The 21,382-nt window shown below is 42.8% G+C and overlaps 1 protein-coding gene across 1 annotated transcript in view; it reads left to right on the plus strand.

Moving 5' to 3' along the window:
- The window catches only part of ZC2HC1B (zinc finger C2HC-type containing 1B), a gene marked incomplete at both ends in the record, with an annotated part of 61,091 nt that overhangs the window by 36,316 nt on the left and 3,393 nt on the right, over positions 1–21,382 (plus strand). Inside the window, 2 exon segments of the mRNA XM_080700142.1 lie at positions 1,190–1,329; positions 5,951–6,059. Coding sequence (XP_080556268.1) covers positions 1,190–1,329; positions 5,951–6,059 — 249 coding nt within the window.

Consider the following 21,382-nt stretch of genomic DNA (forward strand, 5'->3'; position numbering starts at 1 on the left):
TCACTGGTATTCCCTGCATTATCCCGTAAAGATGTCTAAGTCAGAGTAAAGCAACCCTAATCCCTGCCTGCTTTAGCAAGGGGCAGGCTCCCACCCGGCTTTGCTATGAGCAAGCTCGACATTCTAAAAAGGCCTTAGATCTTTCTCAGTTCCCATTTCTCTCTCTAGCCAATTGTGTCTGATAATTACTTTAGACAAAAAGGTATTTTGCAGAACCACGGAGGACCCAGGGCCCCAGCTTTCAGGGCCCTGGCCTTGTACCACTGGAAGCCAAAGCTGTTTACGAAGCCAGTTTCCCATCACTGTCTCTTCTTCTAATTACTTATTTATTTTTGATGCCCTACCACCTTTTATCCTTTTACTTCCTCCTGAATATATTGTTGCCTCCTTACTTAGTCGTTAAGTGAATAAAAATCTAGCTGCTGCAGAAGCCGCGCCTTTCTGCTGGTGACACGGTGACAGTGGCTTCTAATTCTATCCTCTAAGCCCACGGCTTGAAACTAAATCTTATCTCCCTCTGTAACACTATAATTTCAGTGTGACCTCTGTCTCACCCACTACCGCAGCCTGGGCTTTTCTGAAATCTTCTGTGCCTTGCTGTATCATTAATACCAACATTCTGTGATTTCAGTACTGCTTTCTTTACACAAGAATTCACTAAATAATTCAGTTAATTGAGATGTCCCTAAGAATAATCACTGTCTAAAAAGATACCAAGTAAATGTTTTAAGGGCACACTCTTAATTTAAATGAGTGCCTAGGTCATATCAATGTTTCCTACCACACACTTTATTTGAGCCCTTGCATTTCTCCTCCTCTGTAATCAGCTGTTTCAAACCAGACTTTGGGACCTTATTCTTTGATGTAGGAGCAGAATTTATATCTATTTATTTCACTTCATGTAGTCCATTCCATAGCTGTTTTTTTTTTGTTTGTTTGTTTGTTTTTGGTGGTACTGGAGGTAGAACGCAGAGGCTTTCTACCTCCAGGCTATACTCCCAGACCTTTTTTATATTTTATTTGGAAACAGGGTCTCACTAAGTAGCTGAGGCTGGCTTTGAACCTGTGCGATCCTCCTGTCTCAGCCTCCCAAGCGCTGGGATTACAAGCGTGCACCACCACGCCCGGCTTTAGGTGTTTTTTTTTTTTTTTAATGTTAATTGCAATTTGTTGCTATCTTTACATTCAGATTATATCCAATGCCCATACTGTATGAGGAGGTTTAATGAGAATGCAGCCAAGCGACATATTAATTTCTGCAAGGATCAGTCTTCTCGAAAAGTCTTTGATCCAGCCCAGACGGCAGCCAAATTGGCATCCAGAGCTCAGGTAAATATCTCTTCCCAGGTGTTGGCTGTGTGTCCTTGCATGCCTAGAGCAAGCAGGTAGGATTTGCAAGAACAGCACCGACCCATCCTAAGAAGTGTAAGGTTCAAGAGAGCTGATTACTGTCACTCATCCTACCGGGGGTAGGGGGGGTGTCTTCTTTTGGAAGGCACGCTTTCGAGCTAGCAGCACCTTTGGGAATTATAGAAAAATTTTTTTTCTAAAGTGCTTGAAGCTTCTTAGGAATATATAAAAGTGTTTCTGTAGCATTATGCTAAACCTCTGCTTATCTGATGGTGATTATCAACGTAAACCACCCAGAAAAGAATTGTGACATGAGTCAAACTGGCCTGAGAGCGGGGTGGGGGTGTCCCAAGGAAAGCACCCCACAGGTTGCGTGTTCTGACCTATAGAGGTGGCTTTTCTGCTTTTTTATTTTAGGCCACACAACCAACAAGCTAAAGGGGCGTATAGCTGAATGGACAGTTGTCACAAATAGGTGCACATAGGTAGGATGACAATCTGATCTGGATCAGAATGGCTTCGTAACCACAGACAGAATGGGGGCCAGCAAACAGCCCCACACACCAGAGGGCCCGGGGGTGTATACTGTGTCACGGAAACCCTTCATTTCATGGGTTTGGCTCAGCCACCCGGAGCAGCACTAAAGCGGTCTGACTACTTGAAGAGTGGACACGTTGATAAAGCTTTCTGTTAAATCCAGTAACTAATGGGTTTGGGGCCCTTTTCAACACTAGCATATCCTACAGAACACAGATTCAGGGCTCTCTCTCCACATCACTAGGAAGTCAGTGAATAGAAACTGTATACTAGACACTGTGCGGGATATTTGTTAATCAGGCATTTTTAATTAAAAAAAAAAAGTGTGCTTGGAAACAACACAGGGCTGGGCGGTTTAGTTGCTATTGTATAGGAGGGCTGTGGAGGAAGAAAGCCCTGTGATTCCAGGGTGTCTTCAGAGGCAAGCAAACATTTTCCCTTAAGTGTCAAAATGAGCTCATGAGCCCAGAATTTGGGGGGAGGGAGGATAGTGCCAGATGTCCAGTCGGTGGCCTGAGAGCCCACCCAAAGCAGAGAGCACCCTTGGGGTGGGGTGGGGAGGGATGGGCTGGATGTGCACAGTGGTCAGCACATCCAGAAAGGCTTTACCTCAAGCCAGTTCAAATTGAAGGGAAAAAGGAACTCTCTGACAGATGCCCTAAAATCTGAGCCAGCAGGCTCAACGGCCCGAAGGCAGGGAGCTGGGGGTCCCAGGCGCGCAGGCAGTCCTCCTGCCACAGTCCCTCCCAGTGCTCCCCTGCACAGCTGCCTGCTCTCTCTGCAGACTGTGTGTCTTGGCTTTGCGATCCGGTTGTCTGTTAGTGGCCCCAGCATCATCCTATAGGCAGTGTAGACGGGTTCAACAGTGGGAACTGAAAGAACATGGGATTGGCTTTTTAGAAAGGTCGCTCTTGCAATTGCTAGCCATGATAGATGGTGGGATGCCAGGAAAAAGCCACCGCGAGGAAGAAAATGAGGAGCTGGATTAAGAGGACTAATAGGGGGCTAGGAATAAATGATAAGACTGAGAGAATGGCTCTAGGGTAAGATGGGCATCAGGTCCTGGACAGATACTGATACAGTTGAGTATCCCTCATCCGAAATGCTTGGGACCATTATGTACATGATATACATTTAAAACATATCAAAGTCAATCACTAAGCCAAGCATGAGAAGAAGGTGGGGGATGGGGCGGGAATTGGGGAAGGGCTAAATGAGTGATGTGAGTATGTATGCCTCCAACATCTTGTACCACATTCAAACTATTTGCAGAAATGGATTGTGATAACTTAGGGTGGGACCCAAGTCTAAATACACAATTAATTTATGCTCATATATCCTCATCCACATAGCCTGAAGGTAACTTTATGCAGTCTTTTTCACGTGTCTGTGTTTTTGTTTTTGCTTGTTTTTATTTGACTGCAACACATCACATGAGTTCAGGTGTGGGATTTGCCCCTCGTGTTATATTGACGCTTAAAAAGTTTCTGACCTGCCGGGCGGGCGTGGTGGCGCACGCTTGCAATCCCCGTGCTTGGGAGGCAGACACAGGAGGATCGCGCAGGTTCGAAGCCAGTCTCACTGGTTTAAGAGACCCTGTTTCCAAATAAAAATATAAAAATAGGTCTGGGAGTATAGCCCAGAGGTAGAAGGGTTTCCAGGAACCCCAGTACCACCAAAAAAAAAAAAAAAAAAAAGTTTCTGACTCTGGAGCATTTCAAATTGCAGGTTTTTAGACTAGTTATGCTCAACTTATAAGTTTAGATAAAGGAACGCAGGGGGAAAGATATATGTGTGTTGAGGGGATGGCGAATGTTAAATATGGTTGTAGAGATTCAGTTGTTATACCTGCGGTGGTGTAGAAAATAATACCACGTTAAAAAAAAAAAAAAGCCAGGGCTTTGGAATCAGTGGCCAAGATTGGACTTTGAGTCCTATAATTCCCTCTTTCTAGGTAAGTTCTTTGAGACTCACTTCAGTCTGTGCAGTGGGGGTTAAGCAAGTGGATCTTGCTGAGCTGTCGGGAGGGTTATGGGTCACATAGGTAAGGCACCCAGCTCAGAGCGCCTGCAAGGTTCCTCTACCCTTCTCTCCTCCTACACCCCAAAGTCCCTTTCCTCTTGTTAAGGTTGGCACCACAGTTTTGGAGGGCGATGGCTGCTTTGGGCTTGAATTCCACCTATGTTTGGAAAAGTTATAAGTATCACTCTCCCTACGCCTTGTAAAGCAGTAAAGGGCAAGTGACATTTACTGCAAATTGACGGGCTTAATTGTCATTAGTGGGGCCAAAGAGGGCGCAGGGCAGCAGTGGGCAGAAGTGTATTTCATGCTGATGAAGGCCAGCTAGCTGTCCCGAGTGCAACCAATGACTTGGCTCCACTCCTCTCCTTTTCCCTCCAGAGCTCAGGGCGCGGGGAACCCAGAAGAAAGCTTGCTTGCTCTCTAAACGCCTTCACTCGCTGAATGGCAGTGCTTGCCTCCCGCCTGCCAGCGCCACCACCACTCTGGGGCCTGGTCTCCTAGCGAAGCGGGTTCAGAAATAGAGCAAGAAAGGAGGCTCCGTTGTGAAGAGCTTTAATAGGCACAACCGAAATGTGTTTTTATTTTAAACGTAATCAACTTTTTTTTTTTTTTTTGTGGTACTGGGGTTCCTGAAAGCCCTTCTACCTCCGGGCTACACTCCCAGACCTATTTTTTTATTTTTTATTTTTTATTTTATTTTATTTATTTTTTTAATTAATTTATTTTTTAAATTGGTGCATTGTAGTCATATATCAATCACATTGGAGTACAAGACTTGAGAGGATATACAAGCACACATCATCCAATTAGCCCTCCTCCAGCCCCCATCCCATTCCCTCCCCCTCCCTCCATCCCACACTTCTTTGGTGATTTACTTTGATACATTTGTTTATGTACCTCCTGCGTTTTAAAGAGGCTCCGTCCTCCAGTATTACATACCCTCTGATTGGTCACATTAGTTGCTTCACTATAGGGCCCTTTCTATAGCTCAACCTCTTCCTGTTGCCCTTTTCCTCCTAGTTATTGCTGATTAAGAGAAGCGTATGATTTATATTTTCTGCGATATTTCTCTGTGCATGCTGCGTTGCAAGTACCAATCCCACTCTTGATGGTCCCAGTAGTGGCCTGGCTACTCAGTGGACTGATCCAGACCTCGCTGGCTCAAGCAGCGGCCTTGCCTCATGGGAGGCCCCAGTTCCCAGACCTATTTTTACATTTTTATTTGGAAACAGGGTCTCCTAAGCCAGCGCACGCGGCTGGCTTCGAACTTGCGCGATCCTCCTGTCTCTGCCTCCCAAGCACGGGGATTACAAGCGTGCGCCACCACGCCCGGCCGTAATCAACTTTTAAAATGTGTCATATTCTTAACCAAAAGAGACCAATATGAGCCTCTAAAAATAGTTTCCTTTGTTTGGATGGGGATGAAGCTGCCTGCCATAGTCTCCAGCCATCCTGGCCCAATCGAGGACTCACACTCGAGGACCAGGTCCCCTTCATACGGTAGCTTCCCTGGTCCAGGAGGCGCCTCAGAGTGAGGTCAAAGGAGCCCACCAGAAAACCCTCTGAGCCTAATTTTGTGTTAATATAACCATCTTGCTGCTGCTCTGCAGGAATGGAGATGGCTTGGGGGTGCTGGAATTTTGTGCTTAAAACATCTGCAGCCTGCCCATCACCATTTTCCTCTTCTGTTCATGTCAGGAAAATCTTCAAATGTCACCAGAAAACAAAATGTCCCATAACTCTATCCTTATTGACATCAAGTGATTTCTTCTTGTGTCTCCATATAACTAATTTGATAGAATGAGCATACCAGCTACAACCTCAAGGGCTGGAGTGAAAACTCCAAAATGCAGATATGGCTTTGAGTGCAAGGAGTGAGGATAGGGCCACGGTGGTGGTGGTGGGGTGCCCGCCCCCTGGGTGCGCGTGGGGTGGGGCCCGCAGATGACTCTAATCTCCTGCCAGGTAAATGGAAACAGCGTTTCCTCCTGAACGGTACCCGAGGTTTCAAAATTGTGCTCTCTTTCTCTCTGTGTGGCAGGGCAGGGCTCAGGCGATTCCCAGGAAAGAACCAACTGTTACCAGTGCTGTGGGAGCTTTGCTACAGAACAGGGTGTTGGAGGCCACAAGTGGATCCACGACCAGGCCAGGTAAACCAGAGCCGTGCACTTTAGCTCTCAAATTGTGGGCTCAGAAGGGCCACCGTTGGTTTTGAGGCTCATCGGCAGTTGGCAAAAGCTAAAATGCCATCCAGTGTTGCTTTTGGATACAAAGACATGTGGTTTTCTTTTTTGAGGTTAAAGCTTATTTTCCAAGAGAGAATATTTCTTAATTTATCAGGATTACACAACTTTGACAGTGTACAAAGTCCAATGCAATATTGCAGCAGCAGCAGCAGGCGTTTAGAACCATTGCCCTCCAGTCTCCTAAAATTGCAAAGAGATTGAGAATAGATGGTGTGCCAGGTGTTGCATTGGAAATAAAGGGAGAGTTTCCTCTCTAGAAATAAGCAATTTCTTCAAAGTAGCAACAAGGCCTAACCACTGTGATGGGAATGCCATGTGCCAGGCCGGTTAATTGGCTGTTCCTATTCTTCTAAATAGTTCAGTCTCCACTTCGTAGAACAGGAAACTGAAGCTCAACGGAGATCCATGGTTTCCCCCAGGCACACAGCTGGTAGCCAGCAGGCTGGATTGGCTATCTGCTGTGCTATCTCTCTATGGGAAGCTGTGCTGGTAAAATGGCAGTCTTCTTACTGATCATCAGCATGCATGTTGGAGGCAGGGTGCATTATTTCATGGCCATAGAAGCACTTCTGATCGGAAGTCGTGTTTTCAAGGTATTATCAGAACTGGAACAGGAACAGCCAGTCTCACAGTCCATAAGGGAAAAGCACCAAAAAGCTTTGTTATTAGTTTTGAAATTCCTCCTGAGTGGCTTTTATCATGGGCTTAAAATTGAATTGATATTTTTGAAATGTCCCCATAGTCTTGTAAACACGAGTCATTAGGGCTTCTTTTTCTGTGTCTTTATGTCTGTGTTTTGGCTTGTTTTGTTTGGCAGCAACACTGAGGTTTTTTTATAATTTAAAAATATCCTTCCTTCCTTCCTTCCTTCCTTCCTTCCTTCCTTCCTCCTCCTTTCTTCCTTCATTCCTTCTTTCCTTCCTTTTTCTTTTGGTACTGGGAATTGAATCCAGGGGCATTCTACCTCTGAGCTATACCCACAGACTTATTTTATTTTTTATTTTGAAACAAGATCTCACTAATGCTAAGGTTGTCCTCGAACCCGTGATCGTCCTGTCTTAGCCTTCCAAGTATAGGTGTGCACCACTGTGCCTGGCCCCAATTTTTTTTATTGTGGTAAAATAAATATGCATACTATTTGCCGTCTCAACCATTATAAAGTGTTCAGTTCAGAGGTATTAGATAGATCCATAATGTTGTGCACCAATCACAACCATCATTACCATAGTGCTTTCACCTTATAAAATAAAAACTCTGTCCCCCTTTGCATAATCCTCCCAGTTCCTCCCCTGTCCTCCGCCATCTGCTCTTCACCTTTCTGGTTCTATGATCTCCACTACTTTACCTCTCACGTATGCGGGATCATATAGGGTTGTTCTCTTTTTTTCTCCTTTTAGCATAATGTCCTCAAGTTTTCATTCATGTTGTAGCATATGTCAGAATTTTCTTCCTTTTTAAAGCTTAATAACATTTTATTGCATGTACATTTGATGTCATGTTGGGGAGGTTTTCTTCTATTCTTAGTTAAGCTTTTTTGAGTGTGTGTGGTACAGGGAATGGAACCCAGGGGCATTCTACCCCCAAGTGACACATCCAGCCCTATTTTTTGTTCTTTATTTTGAAACAGGGTCTCACCAACTTGCAAAGGGTCTCACTAGTAGCTGAGGCTGTCTGCAAACCATGATTCTCCCGTCTCAGCCTCCCAAATGCTGGGATTACAAGTGTGCGCCACCCCGTCTGGCTTTTATTGGTATTTTCTGTCAATCAGAAAAATTTTTTTCTTCATCAATTGTGATTATGATGTAGTTTACCTCCTTCATTCTAATAAACTGGCATATTGCACTGATCAGTTTTCACACATTGAAACATCACTGTATTATAAAAAATCCCAGCTGGTCATAACGGTATAATCCTTTTCATATGTTGCTGAATTTGGTTTGCTAGTATTTCGTTGAGGATTTTTTTCATGCGTGTCTGTAAGGAATATTGGTCTGTACTTTTCGTGTTGTGTCTTTGTCTGGCTTTACTATCAATTTAATGCTAGCCCCAAAGAATGAATTAGAAATTGTTTTCTCCTCTTCAGGCTCTTGGGAAAAGTTTGAGAATAACTGAGGCTAGTTTTTCCGTAACTGCTTGATAGAATTCACCAATTAAAAATATCAAGTGCAGTTTATCTTTGTCGTGAGTTTTTTGGCTATTGACTCATTCCCCTTACTAGTTATAAGTATACTCAGACTTTCTATCACTTCACAATTCAGTGTTGGTAGATTTTGCATTTGTTTTTTAGGATTTTGTCCATTTCATCAAGGTTATCCAATTTGTGACATAACTGTTCATAGTACTTTCATAAAATCTTTTTTATTTCTGTAGAATTAGTGGTCTTATTCTTACATTCATTTCTGATTTCTGTACTTTGAGTCTTCTTTTTTTCTTAATCCATCTAGCTAATGGTTTGTCAATTTTATGATCTTCCAAAGAAGCAACTTTTGGTTTTACTAATTTTCCCCCTTATTTTCTATTCCCAACTCATTTATCTCTCCTTTAAAATTCATTATACCTTCATAATTTCTTCGGGTTTAGTTTGTTCTTCTCTTTCTCCTTCCTTAAGTTACAAGGTTAGGTTGTTGATTTGAGATCTTTCTTGTTTTTACAGTGTGTTTATAGTTAGAAATTTCCTCTTGGACAGGAGAATCACAGGTTCAAGGCCAGTGTGTGGTAACTTAGCAAGACTGTTTCAAAATAAAAAGGGCTGAGGATGTATCTCAGCGGTAGGACATCCCTGGGTTCAATCTCGAGTACCACACAGAAGGAAGGATGGAAGAAGAAGAACAGAAGGAAGGATGGAAGAAAGAAGGGAAGGAGTTGTTTAATTTCCACAAATTTGTGAAGTTTTACAATTTTATTTCTGTTATTTAATTCTAACTTCATCCTGTTGTGGTTAAAGAAAATATTTCATATGCTATATGTTTTAATTTATTGAGGCTTAATTTGTATCCTAACCTACGGTCCATTTGGGAAAATGCCCCACGTGCGCTAGAGAAGAATGTGTATGCTGATGTGGTTGGAGAGAGCATTCAGTATATGTTTGTTCTATCTAGTTAACTTACTGTGGTTAAGTATTCTATTTCCTTGTGTATCTTTGGTTTCTCTCTCCATTATTGAGAGTGAACTGAAATCTTCATTATTGTACAACTGTTTATTTTCCCCTCAAATTCTGTTGGGTTTTGCTTCATTTATTTTGATGGTCTGTCATTAGGCTCATAATAATATCTTGCTGTATTGAACCCTTGTCAATATACCATGTCCTTCCTTATCTCTTGTAAATATTTTTATATAAAGTCTATTTTATCCAATATTAGGATGGCCGCTCTTTGTCTTTTCGATTACTATTTGTATATTATATCTTCCATATTTTCACTTTCAATCTATTTGAGTCCTTGGATCTAAAATGAGTCTCTTAAAGATAGCTTAGAGTTGAATCATGTTTTATCCAGTGTGTGTGTGTGTGTGTGTGTGTGTGTGTGTGTGTGTGTGTGTGTTATTGAGAACTGAACTATTCAAGAGTATTCTACCTCCTAGCTATGCCTCCAGCCTTTCTATTTATTTATTTATTTATTTATTTATTTATTTATTTATTTAGTTTTTTGTTTTTTTTGGTGGTACTGGGGTTCCTGGAAGCCCTTCTATCTCCGGGCTACACTCCCAGCCAGACCTATTTTTTATATTTTTATTTGGAAACAGGGTCTCTTAAACCAGCGTGGCTGGCTTCAAACCTGCGCCATCCTCCTGTCTCCGCCTCCCAAGCGCTGGGATTACAAGTGTGCGCCACCACGGCCGGCTCTTATTTTTTATTTTAAAGCAGAATCTCCCTAGGTTGTTTAGAGTCTCTCTAAACTGCTGAGGCTGCTTTCGAACCTTTGATCCTCTGTCTCAGTCTCATAAGTACTGAGATTATAAGTGCGCGCCACCACACCCAGCTTCCATTTACATTTAAAGTAATTACTGACGAGGAAGGAGGCCTATCATTTTGATATATTTGTAATATGCTTTACAGCAGTTTTGTCCCTCCCTTTCTACATTACTATCTTCATTAGTGTTTAGTTTTTATAGTGTAACATGTGTGTGTGTGTGTGTGTGTGTGTGTGTGTGTGTGTGTGTGTTTACTGGGGATTGAATTCAGGAGTATTCTACCTCTGAAGTACACCTCCAGTCCTACTTTATTTTTATTTTGAAACAGGTACTTGCTAGGTTGATGAGAGTCTCACTATTTGCTGAGGCTGCCCTCAAGCCTGTGATCCTCCTGTCTCAGCTTCCCAACTACTTTGATTACAAGTGTGCCCTTCTATGCCCAGCTTTATAGTGTAACTGTTAAATTACTTTGTGGGGGGGGGGGATAGGGAGTTGGAATCCAGAGGCCTTCTACCTCTGGGCTACTGCCCCCAAACCTATTTTATATTTTGTTTGAAAACAGGGTCTCACTAAATTGCTGAGAGCTTCACTAAGCTGCTGAGGCTGGCTTAGAACCTGCGATCCTCCTGTTTCAGCCTCCAAAGTACTGGGATTACAAGCATATACCACCATGCCTGGCTCTTAAGTGACTTTTTATTTCCTTTTATATATATTTGACATCTGTATTCTTTATGCAGATCTACATCTATTTTAATCTATATCTTCATTACATTTAACAACCGAAAGTTATAATGCTCTGATTTTAATTATAAAAGTTAATCTTCACTAATATACAAATAACTCTGCTTCTTTAGTAGCTCAGTATCTGCCCCTTTTGATTGTTGATGTCATAAAATTATATTTTATACATTGTTTGTCCAAAACATAAATAATTCATTTAAACTTAAATTAGGTATAATAAGCCGGGCGTGGTGGCACACACTTGTAATCCCCGCGCTTGGGAGGCTGAGACAGGAGGATCGCACAGGTTCGAAGCCAGCCTCAGCTACTTAGTGAGGCTCTCAGCAACTTAGTGAGACCCTGTTTCCAAATTAAGTATAAAATAGGTCTGGGAGTATAGCCCAGAGGTAGAAAGTCTCTGAGTTCCACCCCAGTACCACCAAAAAGAAAAAAAAGTTAGGTATAATATAAAATATGGAGTTAGAAGCCAAAGTTATAATAATAGTAACTTTTATAATTGCCTGTATTTACCTTTATTGAATCTTTATTTCTTTATTCTTTATTCAATTTCTTTCTTCAATCTTTGAGTTACTGTCTAATACCCTTTGATTTTACCCTGTAGGCCCCCTTGAGCATTTCTTGCAAGACAGGTCTTAGGATAACAAACTCTGTTAGCTTTTGTTCATCTGAAAATATTCTAATTCCACACTCATTTTTGAAGGACAGTTTACCAGATATAAAATTTTTAGTTGACAGGATTATTTTTTCTTTTAGCCCTTGGACTATAAGTTTCTGGCATAAAAACTGCTGGTGGACAATGTGGAGGATTCCTTGTATGTGATGAGTTGCTTTTTTCATGCTTTCAAGATTTTTTCTTTTTTCTTTTGAAAGTTTGAATAGGTCTTGGTGTCAATATCTGTGTGTTCCTCTGTTTGGTAGTTATTGCACTTCTTGGTTGTTTATACTGATGACTTTCATTGAGTTTGGGGAGTTTTAGCCTCATATATATATATATATATATATATATATATATATATATATATATATATATATATATATATTCTCTTGCCTTTTTGTTGCTGTTGTTGGCAGGACTAGGGATAGAACCCAGGGACATTCTACCTCTAAGCTACACCCCCAGCCCTATTTTTTTATTCTTTACTTTGAAGCAAGGTCTCACTAAGTTGCTGAGAACCTCATTAAGTGGCTGAGGTGGGCCATGAGCCTGTGATCCTCCTGTCTCAGCCTCCCAGGTACTGGGATGACAAGTGTGTGCCACCGTGCCTGGCTCTTTTCCCTTTTGTCTCTCTTCTTTTTCTTGCATTCCTACAATGCATATGTTGGTCAGCTTGAGGGTGTCCCACAGTTCCCTAAGTTCTGTTCCATTTTCTACAAACTTTTTTTTTTTGGTGTTACTGGGGTTCCTGGAAGCCCTTCTACCTCTGGGCTACACTCCCAGACCTATTTTTATATTTTTATTTGGAAACAGGGTCTCTTAAGCCAGCGTGGCTGGCTTCCAACCTGCGTGATCCTCCTGTCTCCGCCTCCCAAGCGCGGGGATTACAAGCGTGCGCCACCACGCCTGGCTCAATCTTTCTATTTTTTATTCCTCAAACTTAATATTTATTTCCATTGTCCTATCTTCACATTCACTGATTTCTTTCTTCTGTCTGCTCAGATGTATCCCAAATTCTTCTATTGCAATTTTTTTTTCATTTTAGTTAAATATTTCAGCTTCAGAATTTACTTCTGGTTTCTTTGGAGGAATTCTCTCTCTTAGTGATATTTTCATTTTGTTCATATATCACTTTTCTTGATTTTCTCTATATCTTCTTTTAATTCTCTGAGGGTTTCGTTGCTTTTTGTTATTTTTGTTATTTGTTTGTTTTGTACTGAGGATTAAACTCAGGGACATTTTACATCCGAGATACTCTCACAGCCCTTTTATTTTTTTTTATTTTTATTTTTAGAATAGGGTCTCAGCTGGGCTTGGTGGTGCATGCTTATAATCTCAGTACTTTGGAGGCTGAGACAGGAGAATTGTAGGTTCATGGCCAGCCTCAGCAACTTATTGAGGTCCTCTGCAACTTAGTGAAACCCTCATTCCAAATAAATAAATAAAATAGGGCTGAGAGTTTAGCACAGAGATAGAATGCCCCTAGGTTCAATCCCCAGTGCCATACAAAAGAAAAGAAAAGAAACAGGGTCTCAATAAGTTGCTGAGTCTTGTCCGAAACATGCAATCCTCCTGTCTTGGCCTCCCAAGGACTGGGATTATAGGCAGGTGCCACCATGCCCAGTGTCTTTGAGCATCTTTAAGACAGTCATTTAAGTCTTTGTCTACTAGATGTGACTAGTTGGTCTGTCATCAAGTCTCTTTCAGGGACAGCTTTTATTGATTTTTTTCTCCTCTGAATGGGCCATTTTTATTTCCTGTTGTGTCTTGTGATTTTTTTGTTGAAAATTGGATGTTAGAATCTAATAATGTGGTAACAGTGGAAATTAGATTCTCTCCCTTCCCTAGGGTTTGCTGGTTTTTGTTATTTTTTTTTTTAATGGTTATAGACTGTCTCTGTGTCAAGGATCTGCCTGAGGTATAAACTTAAGGTCTTCTTATTTTTCTTCCTGGGCTCAAGTCTGTTCCTGGGCATGCATAGCCACTGTTCAGTTCTTCTGTATGTGTAGTTGTTTTTGAATGTCTAATTTCCAATGTCTGGATTCTCCAAAAGGGAAAACGACAGAAACAAAAGGGCACTGAGCCCTTAAATGCTCTGGAAGTCACTTCAGCCAAAGGAGAAGGGGATAGAAACAACTGGGAGAGGTACATGCGCAGTGGCCACCCACCTCTTTGCGCCTCTTTGATCAGAAGCAGCAATCAATGATCAGAGTGTGGATCCCCAGGATTTGGAGGACAGGAACCTCTTGCCCACCCCGCTCCCACGAGCTATATACACCGATCCAAAAACGTGCACAGCTGCCTACCACGTGCCTGGAGGTCGGGGATGTGCAATTGCTACTGCACTAAGAGTTGAAACTGATGAAGCTCGTTACACTTTACCTTCCCAGCCTTGGTAGACACCAGAGTTCCAAAAGAGTTACACCAGACAGATTCTGCCAGTGCAGACGTTGTTTAGCTAGGGAGACAGATTCCTGGTGATTCCTACTCCGCTGCTTTTCCAGAATTCTGACAGGTTATTAGTTTTCTTGTGATCTGTGACATGGTAACAAAGAGGTAGATTTTAGTCTTCACTAAGAGAAAATAATTCAAATTGTAGGTATATTTGTTTGGTAAAATTTTTACTAACATCTTCTTTTTCCTAAAATATAATGATTTGTGTCTTTCAGAAAAGGCGATTTCTTATTTTCGGAGAATATATGATAATGCTTAAGAGGGTGAAAAGCATGCCTTTGAGTTTGAGGCCAAAGCTTATCTGCCCAGAGGGAGTATTTCTTATATCAGTATTAGATAATTTTGACAGTGTGCAAAGTTGAATCTGACTTCAGCACCAGATGTGTAGAACCACTGATGTCTTATCTATTAATCTTGGAAAGAAATTGGTAATAGGAAAAGACAGTGTCTTAAGTGTACTGTTAAAAATCATGCAAGAGTTTCCTCCCTTGGATAAATTATTTCTTAAAAGTGGCCGTAAAAAAATTAGCAAAAAGGCCCCAAGTTAGGACCAAGAAGTCTGGTGTCCTAGCATGTGATGTTAAACACAAAATTTTAAAGACATCATTTGACATATCAAAACATAGATTTGTAAGCCAGTAGATCTAAGCAAGTGCTATGTTTGCTCTTGACTAGGTAATGGGGAATTATAACTGCTGTGCTGTTGCTCAGTAAAAAGCACATTTCTTAAAATGGCTTATATAGGTCCGTAACAGCATCTGACCTCATTTTCTACTCTGCAGTGGCCTCTGTACTGTTCCCTGGACATATTAGACACGTCCAGCCCTGCGGCAGGGCCTGTGCCTGGCTGCTCCCTCTGCTAAAGCAGACAGGCTCCACACAGCCAGCGCTGCGCACCCTCTTCGCTTCTTTGCTGAAGGGTCTGTCTTCTTCTCAGTAGGGCTCCCCAGCTGGATTGGTTAAAAGTAGCCCAGCCTCCCTTGTTGCCTTTGTAGTTTTGGTCCCCATAGCATTTATTGCTATTTAATGTTCATATATATATATATATATATATATATATATATATACATCATGATGTTTTATATATACATAAATATATATGCACATATTTTATTTCTTATTAAAGAATATAAAAATATAATATTACTGCGATACTGGGGATGGAACCCAGGAACATTCTACCTCCAGGAGGCACCCCCAGCCCTAATTTTTATTCTTTATTTTGAAACAGTGTCTCACTGAGGTGCAAAGGACCTCACTAAATAGCTGAGGCTGGCCTTGAACCGTGATCCTTCTGTCTCAGCCTCCCAAATGTTGGGATTACAAGTATGTGCCACCACACCTGGCTTAAGAATATCATTTTTAAGAGAGCAAGGATGTGTCTGCTATGTCTCACTTTTTTTTTTTTTTTTTTGGTACTGGGGATTGAACCCAGGGGCATTCTGTCTATGCTATACATCCAGCCCTTTTTTAGTTTCAGTTGTTTTTTTTTTAAGGGTCTTACTAAGTCGCTGAAGGCCTCACTAAATTGCTGAGACTGGCCTTGAACTTGTGATTCTTTTCAGTTTCCAAAGTACTGGAATTATAGGTGTATTCCACGACACCTGGCCCCTTGTCTTGCTTTTAACGTACAGCTATGACTCTTTTATTTAGAATTGCTCATGGCACATATAAGGAACTCAAAAAGTACTTCTGCAATGAAATATATGGGAGAAAGTGGGAGTCTTGATTCTGCCATTTCTCACTTAAATGGTTGGCATTGGAATAGAACCGACAGGTTAATTGGCTTTAGGATATGCCTTTTTAACATTGATACTTAATATGCTTTAAATTTTTAACATCTTCTGTCCTGTGGCCTCACCTGCTTACCTACAGAAATAAAATCGCTATAATCAGTGTGCCTTTTAGTTACATGTTGTTTGGAGTGATTCTGAGGGAAGTGGGAGCACCCTGGAGGATTCTCTAGAGCGCTTAGATTTGGAGGAAAGTGCTGAATGCTCTTTTACTGTCAACAGGTCTGCATGGGAATCAGGACCAGACCTGTGTTAACATAAGGGTCTGTTTGTAATAGGATGGTCTTCTGTGGTTTGAATGTGTCCTTCAGTATTCATGGATTGGGAACTGAATCCCCAGTGCAATAGTGTTGAGAGGTGGGGCCTTTAGGAGGTGAATAGGTCATGAGGGCTTGTCCCTAATGAATGGATTAATCCTGTTAGAATGTGAATAGGTTATTTATTTATTTTTTTCAGTACTGGGGATTAAACCTGAGGGCATTCTACCTCTAAGCTATACCCTTAGCCCTATTTGTTTTTATTCTTTATTTTGAAACAGGGTCTCACTAGTTGCAGAGGGCCTCGTAAGTAGCTGAGGCTGGCTGTGAACCTGCGATCCTTCTGTCTCAGCTTTGCAAGTGCTGGGATTACAATCCTGTGCCACCATGCTAGCCGGGAGTGGGTTATTTATCATGGGCCATGTTCCATATAAAACTATAAGCCGGGCTTGGTGGCACATGCTTGTAATCCTAGCATTTGGGAGGCTGAGGTCAGAGGATTGCGGTTCGCGGACAGCCTCAGCTACTTAGTGAGGCCCTCTGCAATTTAGTGAGACCCTGTTTCAAAATAAAGAATACAAAATAGGGCATGGGGTATAGCTCAGAGGTCAAATGCCTCTGGATTCCATATCCAGACCCACAAAAAAAAAAAAAGAAATAAAACTATAAACTCAGCTGGGTATGGTGACACATGCCTGTAACCTAGCACTTGGGAAGCTGAGACAGGAGGAGTGCAGGTTTGAGGAAAGCCTCAGTAAGTAGATTCCCATCAACCTAGTAAGACCCTGTTTCAAAATAAAAATAAAAAGTAGAACTGAGGGTGTAGCCTGGAAGTAGAACATCCCTGGATTCAATTCAATTCCCAGTATCCCCCATTATATGATATACATACACATATACACTTTCTATTATATTAGCTGGGCAGGGTGCTTCATGCTATAATTCCAGCTACTCTGGAGGCTGACACAGGAGGATGGAAAATTCAAAGCCAGCCTGGGAAATTTAGTGAGACCCCTGTCTCAAAATTAAGAATAAGGCCGGGCGTGGTGGTGCATGTTTGTAATCCCTGCACTTGGGAGGCAGAGACAGGAGGATTGTGCAGGTTCGAAGCCAGCTTTGCTGGCTTAAGAGACTCTGTTTCCAAATAAAAAAATAATAAAATAGATCTGGGAGTGTATCCCAGAAGTAGAAGAGTTCCATCCCCAGTACCACCAAAAAAAAAAAAAAAATTAAGAATAAGAAGAGCTGGGGGTATAGCTCAGTGATAGGGTGCTTGCCTAGCATGTGTGAGGTCCTGGGTCCCAGCCCTAGTACCGCTCAGGGACACAGTGAGCTCAGCCCTCCCTCCTTCCCTCTCACATGCTCATACCTTTGCCCTTCAGCCATGGGTGATGAGGCAAGAAAGGCCTTGGCCAGATGGGGCCCCTTGACCCTGGTCTTCCCAGCCTCCGGAACCAGAAGAAATGGATTGTAGCCTAAGTAAACATAGCCTCAGATATTCTGCAGTACAGAACAGACTAAAGCAGTAGCTAGTACCAAGAGGTATGGCTGGTGCTATAACAGATAAGTTAAAAGGCCCATTTCTAAAAATGTGGACATGGCTTTGGAATCAGGTAATGGAGCAGGCTAGGATGACAACACATTGTTGTTAGCCGGTGTTACGGGCAGTTCTGGTGAGAGCTCAGCAGACCAGAGCTGTGGGGAAAGCCCGAGTCAGCCCGGGGACTAGTCATGTGCACCTACAGATATTCTGGTTGGTGTCTGGCCTCCTACCTGGTGTTGGTCCCAAAGACTGCAACGGAGCTTGACAGTTCCAGTCACCTAGTGACGCCATCGCAGCCACCAGGTTGGAGCGTAACACCTGCTCTCACGTTTGTGGTGATGCTGATGGAAGACCGACTGCACCGCCAGTCACATAGAAGTATAGCCCAACAACTGTGTGCGAAAGTACATAAGACTCGATAGTGGTGATGAATGACTAGTGTGCTGGCGTGGGTGTTTACTATGCGGTGCTCTCTTATCAGCACTTTAGGGTAGATTCATACTTATTTTTAAAGCATGCTGTCACAGTCTGCCAAGTTATCCTGGCAGCAGCCCAGTGCATCGCGTGTTTGTCAGGTCTCTGGGCTGCGCTCATTCTCGCCAGATGTGTGTTATCATCTCGTCAAGAGGCCGCACTGAGCGAGTGACCACACTGTTTAGGTTTGTGTAAGTGCCCTCGGTGCTCATACAACAAAATTGTGTGTGTGTGTGTGTGTGTGTGTGTGTGTGTGTGTGTGTGTGTGTGTTACTGGGGAACCCGGGGGCATTCAACCTCCAAGCTCCAGCCCTATTTTATTGTATTTTCAAACAGGGTCTTCCTAGGTTGATGAGAGTCTCATTACTTGCTGAGATTGTTCTCAAACCTGCCATCCTCCTGCCTCAGCCTCCCAAGTCCTGGGATGACAAGTTTGTGCCACTAGGCCTGGCTAACAATACACTTCTCAAAGGGCATCTCCACCTTAGAATGACCCGTGACTGGACTTCAGTGGTCATGACCAGAAGGCGGGTAAAAGTGTGGATGATAAAGGTCATTCAATGAGGTCACAGAGAGAAACAAGTAAAAGGAATTGGGAACTGGTATAAAGGCCATTCTTCCCATCCAGTTGCAAAGAACTTGGCGGAGTTGTATCTGTGTCCTGGGATTTTGTAGAAGGCAGAACTTAGGAGCATGAACTAAGATATTTGATTTGAAGAAATATCTCACAGCATGGTGGTGAATGCGTGTAATACAGTAAAATGAGAGGCAAAAGAAATCATTTAAAGGTGGAATTTATAGTGAAAATGGAAGCAGAATGGAGAGACTTAGAAAACCCTGAGTCTGGTAATATAAGAATTAAAATCAGCCAGGCATGGTGATGGGTGCTTGTAATCCTAGTACTTGGGAGGCTGAGATAGGAGGATCATGCAGGTTCAAAGCCAGCCTCAGCTACTTAAGTGAGGCTCTCAGCAACTTAGTGAGACTCTGTTTCAAAAAAAAAAAAAAATAGGTCTGGGAGTGTAGCCCAGAGGGAGGAAGCCCCTGGGTTCCATCCCCAGTACCACACACACACACACACACACACACACACACACACACACACGCATGTTTGGGAGAGGAGACTAAGGGTGTGACCAAGTGACTGTTTGCAAAAAAGATTTCCAGGGCTGGAAGGCAGCCAGTTTCTATTCATCAAGTCAATGGGAGAATGACCCTGGAGACATTTCAGAGAATGTGAGGCAAGCTAGGACCTTAAAGGTAAGGTCTCCGGAGAAATGCTCAGAGTTCTGTCCGGGACTCTGCTCCCTGGATCGTGGCACGGTGCCCCCAACCCATCCTTCCGTGGCTCAGTCTGCCCCGGTGTGGCTTGGCCCACTGCTCTGGAAGGTACGAGTCATTGCCCCTGGCAGACGATCTGGTCCCGACTCTGCAGGTGTATGGAATGTAAGAGCTGTGGCTGCAGGTTGGCCTCCACTGAGATTCCAAATGATGTCACAGACAGCATGGAGCCCAGGCAGAAGCCTGCCCTGGGGCATAGCCATTGCAGAGTTCACACCAGAGCAGTGCCTAGAAAAAGCCAAGGGAGTAAGGCTGTGGCAGAGAGTTCACACCAGAGCAGAGCCACGGGAGAGAGGCCATGGGAGGGAGTTCACACCAGAGCAGAGCAGAGCCTCTCTCACACCAGAGAGAGGCCACTGAAGAGAGTTCACATCAGAGATGCATCTCGCAGGGTCATGGGTGTGAAGCCACAACACAGAGTTCACACCAAAGCAGAGCCAGAACTTTGTGGGTGAACTGAGATCAACAAAGCCATACAGGTGGGCTTGCCTGAGGTCTTGGGGCCCAAGCCTTACTCCAGTGTGTCCAGCATGTGGGGTGTGAGGTTAAAGATCATCATTCTGGGGCCTTAAGATTTAGTATTGCTTTGCCTCTTGGGTTATGGACTTACCGGGAACCTATTACTCCTTGTTATTTCTTCCTTTGGGAATGAGAGTATCTGTCTTGTGCCTGTCCCACTACTGTATTTTAGGAGCAGATAACTTGGTTAATTTTCTATGCTTACATCCAGAAGGAAATTTGCTTCTCAGGTGAATTGTGCCTTGAGTCTTACCCATATTCGATCTAGATATGACTCCAAACTGGGGGACTAAAGTTAGGAATAGAACGAGTTCAGATTTGCTATTAGGAAAAATGGATATACATAGTTTCTGTGAGAATGAATTACGGGGCTGTGTCAGACTGCTATGGGCTGAATGTGTCCCCCAAAGTTTATGTGTTGGGGACTTAATCCCCAGTACAGTAGTGTTGAAAGGTGGGGTTATAAGAGGCAGTTAGATCATGAGAACTCTGTCCCCCTTCCCCTTTCCTGTGTGCACTCTCTGGCCTTTCTGCTTTGTATCCTGTAATAATACAATGAGAAGACCCTCACCATATACTGGACCCTCGAGTTTGGACTCCCCAGCTTCTAAAACTGAAAGAAATAAGTATATTTTCTTTATAAATTACCTAGTCTCTGGTATTTTGTTATTGCAGCACAAGACAAAGAAAATCTTTTTAAAATCTTTTTAAAAATTGTATAGGGCTTTGTAATTTCTAGGTTCAGTACTTTAGGTTTCTTGGTGTTACTCTCCTTTTTATATTTTTGGCTATTTATGTTACGATATAAACCCAATTGTCTTTCATCTAGCTATTACCCTCTGTATTCTTCTATTTTCTGTTAATATAATAAAATACCTGAGGCCAGGTGCTTTATTAAAAAAAAAAGAAATTTATGTAGCTCAGTTTTGGAGGCCGGAAGTACAGATGTCACGGCGTGGGTGCCGTTGAGGACCCCATGGTGGATGGCATCACAGTGGCTGAGGTGAGAGAGAGAGAGATGCCGCGTGGTGAGAAGGAAGTGAGTGGGGGAGAGACCTGCCTTGTCTTGTTATAGCAACTCACTCTCACAAGAACTAACTGAGCTTCCATGAGAACTACCTAACCCCATTAGATTCCACTCTTAAAGTTCCCACCACTCTATTAACATCTTAACTCTGGGGGCCCAGCGTCCGGCATACGAACTCTTGGGGGACACACAGCAACCATATCTAAACCAGAGCAACCTCCCAGAATTCTGGCTTTCGTGACTCACCTCTCTTCAGTAGAGTAAACATACTATACCCCCCCCCCCCCGGGTTCATTTTGTTCTAAATTCACAGCAGGGGAGATCTCTGGGTGTGTATGTCAGTCACGGGCCTTACTTATCCATCATCTTCTATGAGAAAATGCTGCTTGCACAGGAGAATCTAACTCAAGGGAAGCACAAGAGGACACTTCCACTTAACGCTTCTTTGCACATTTGTTTGCTGTGTCCATACAGTCTTGGAAGTCTAGGGGGACAGTCAGTAATTACTGTTCAC

The sequence above is a fragment of the Muscardinus avellanarius genome (genome assembly GCF_963383645.1).
Source record: "Muscardinus avellanarius genome assembly, chromosome: 8".
In the NCBI taxonomy this organism is placed as follows: domain Eukaryota; kingdom Metazoa; phylum Chordata; class Mammalia; order Rodentia; family Gliridae; genus Muscardinus; species Muscardinus avellanarius.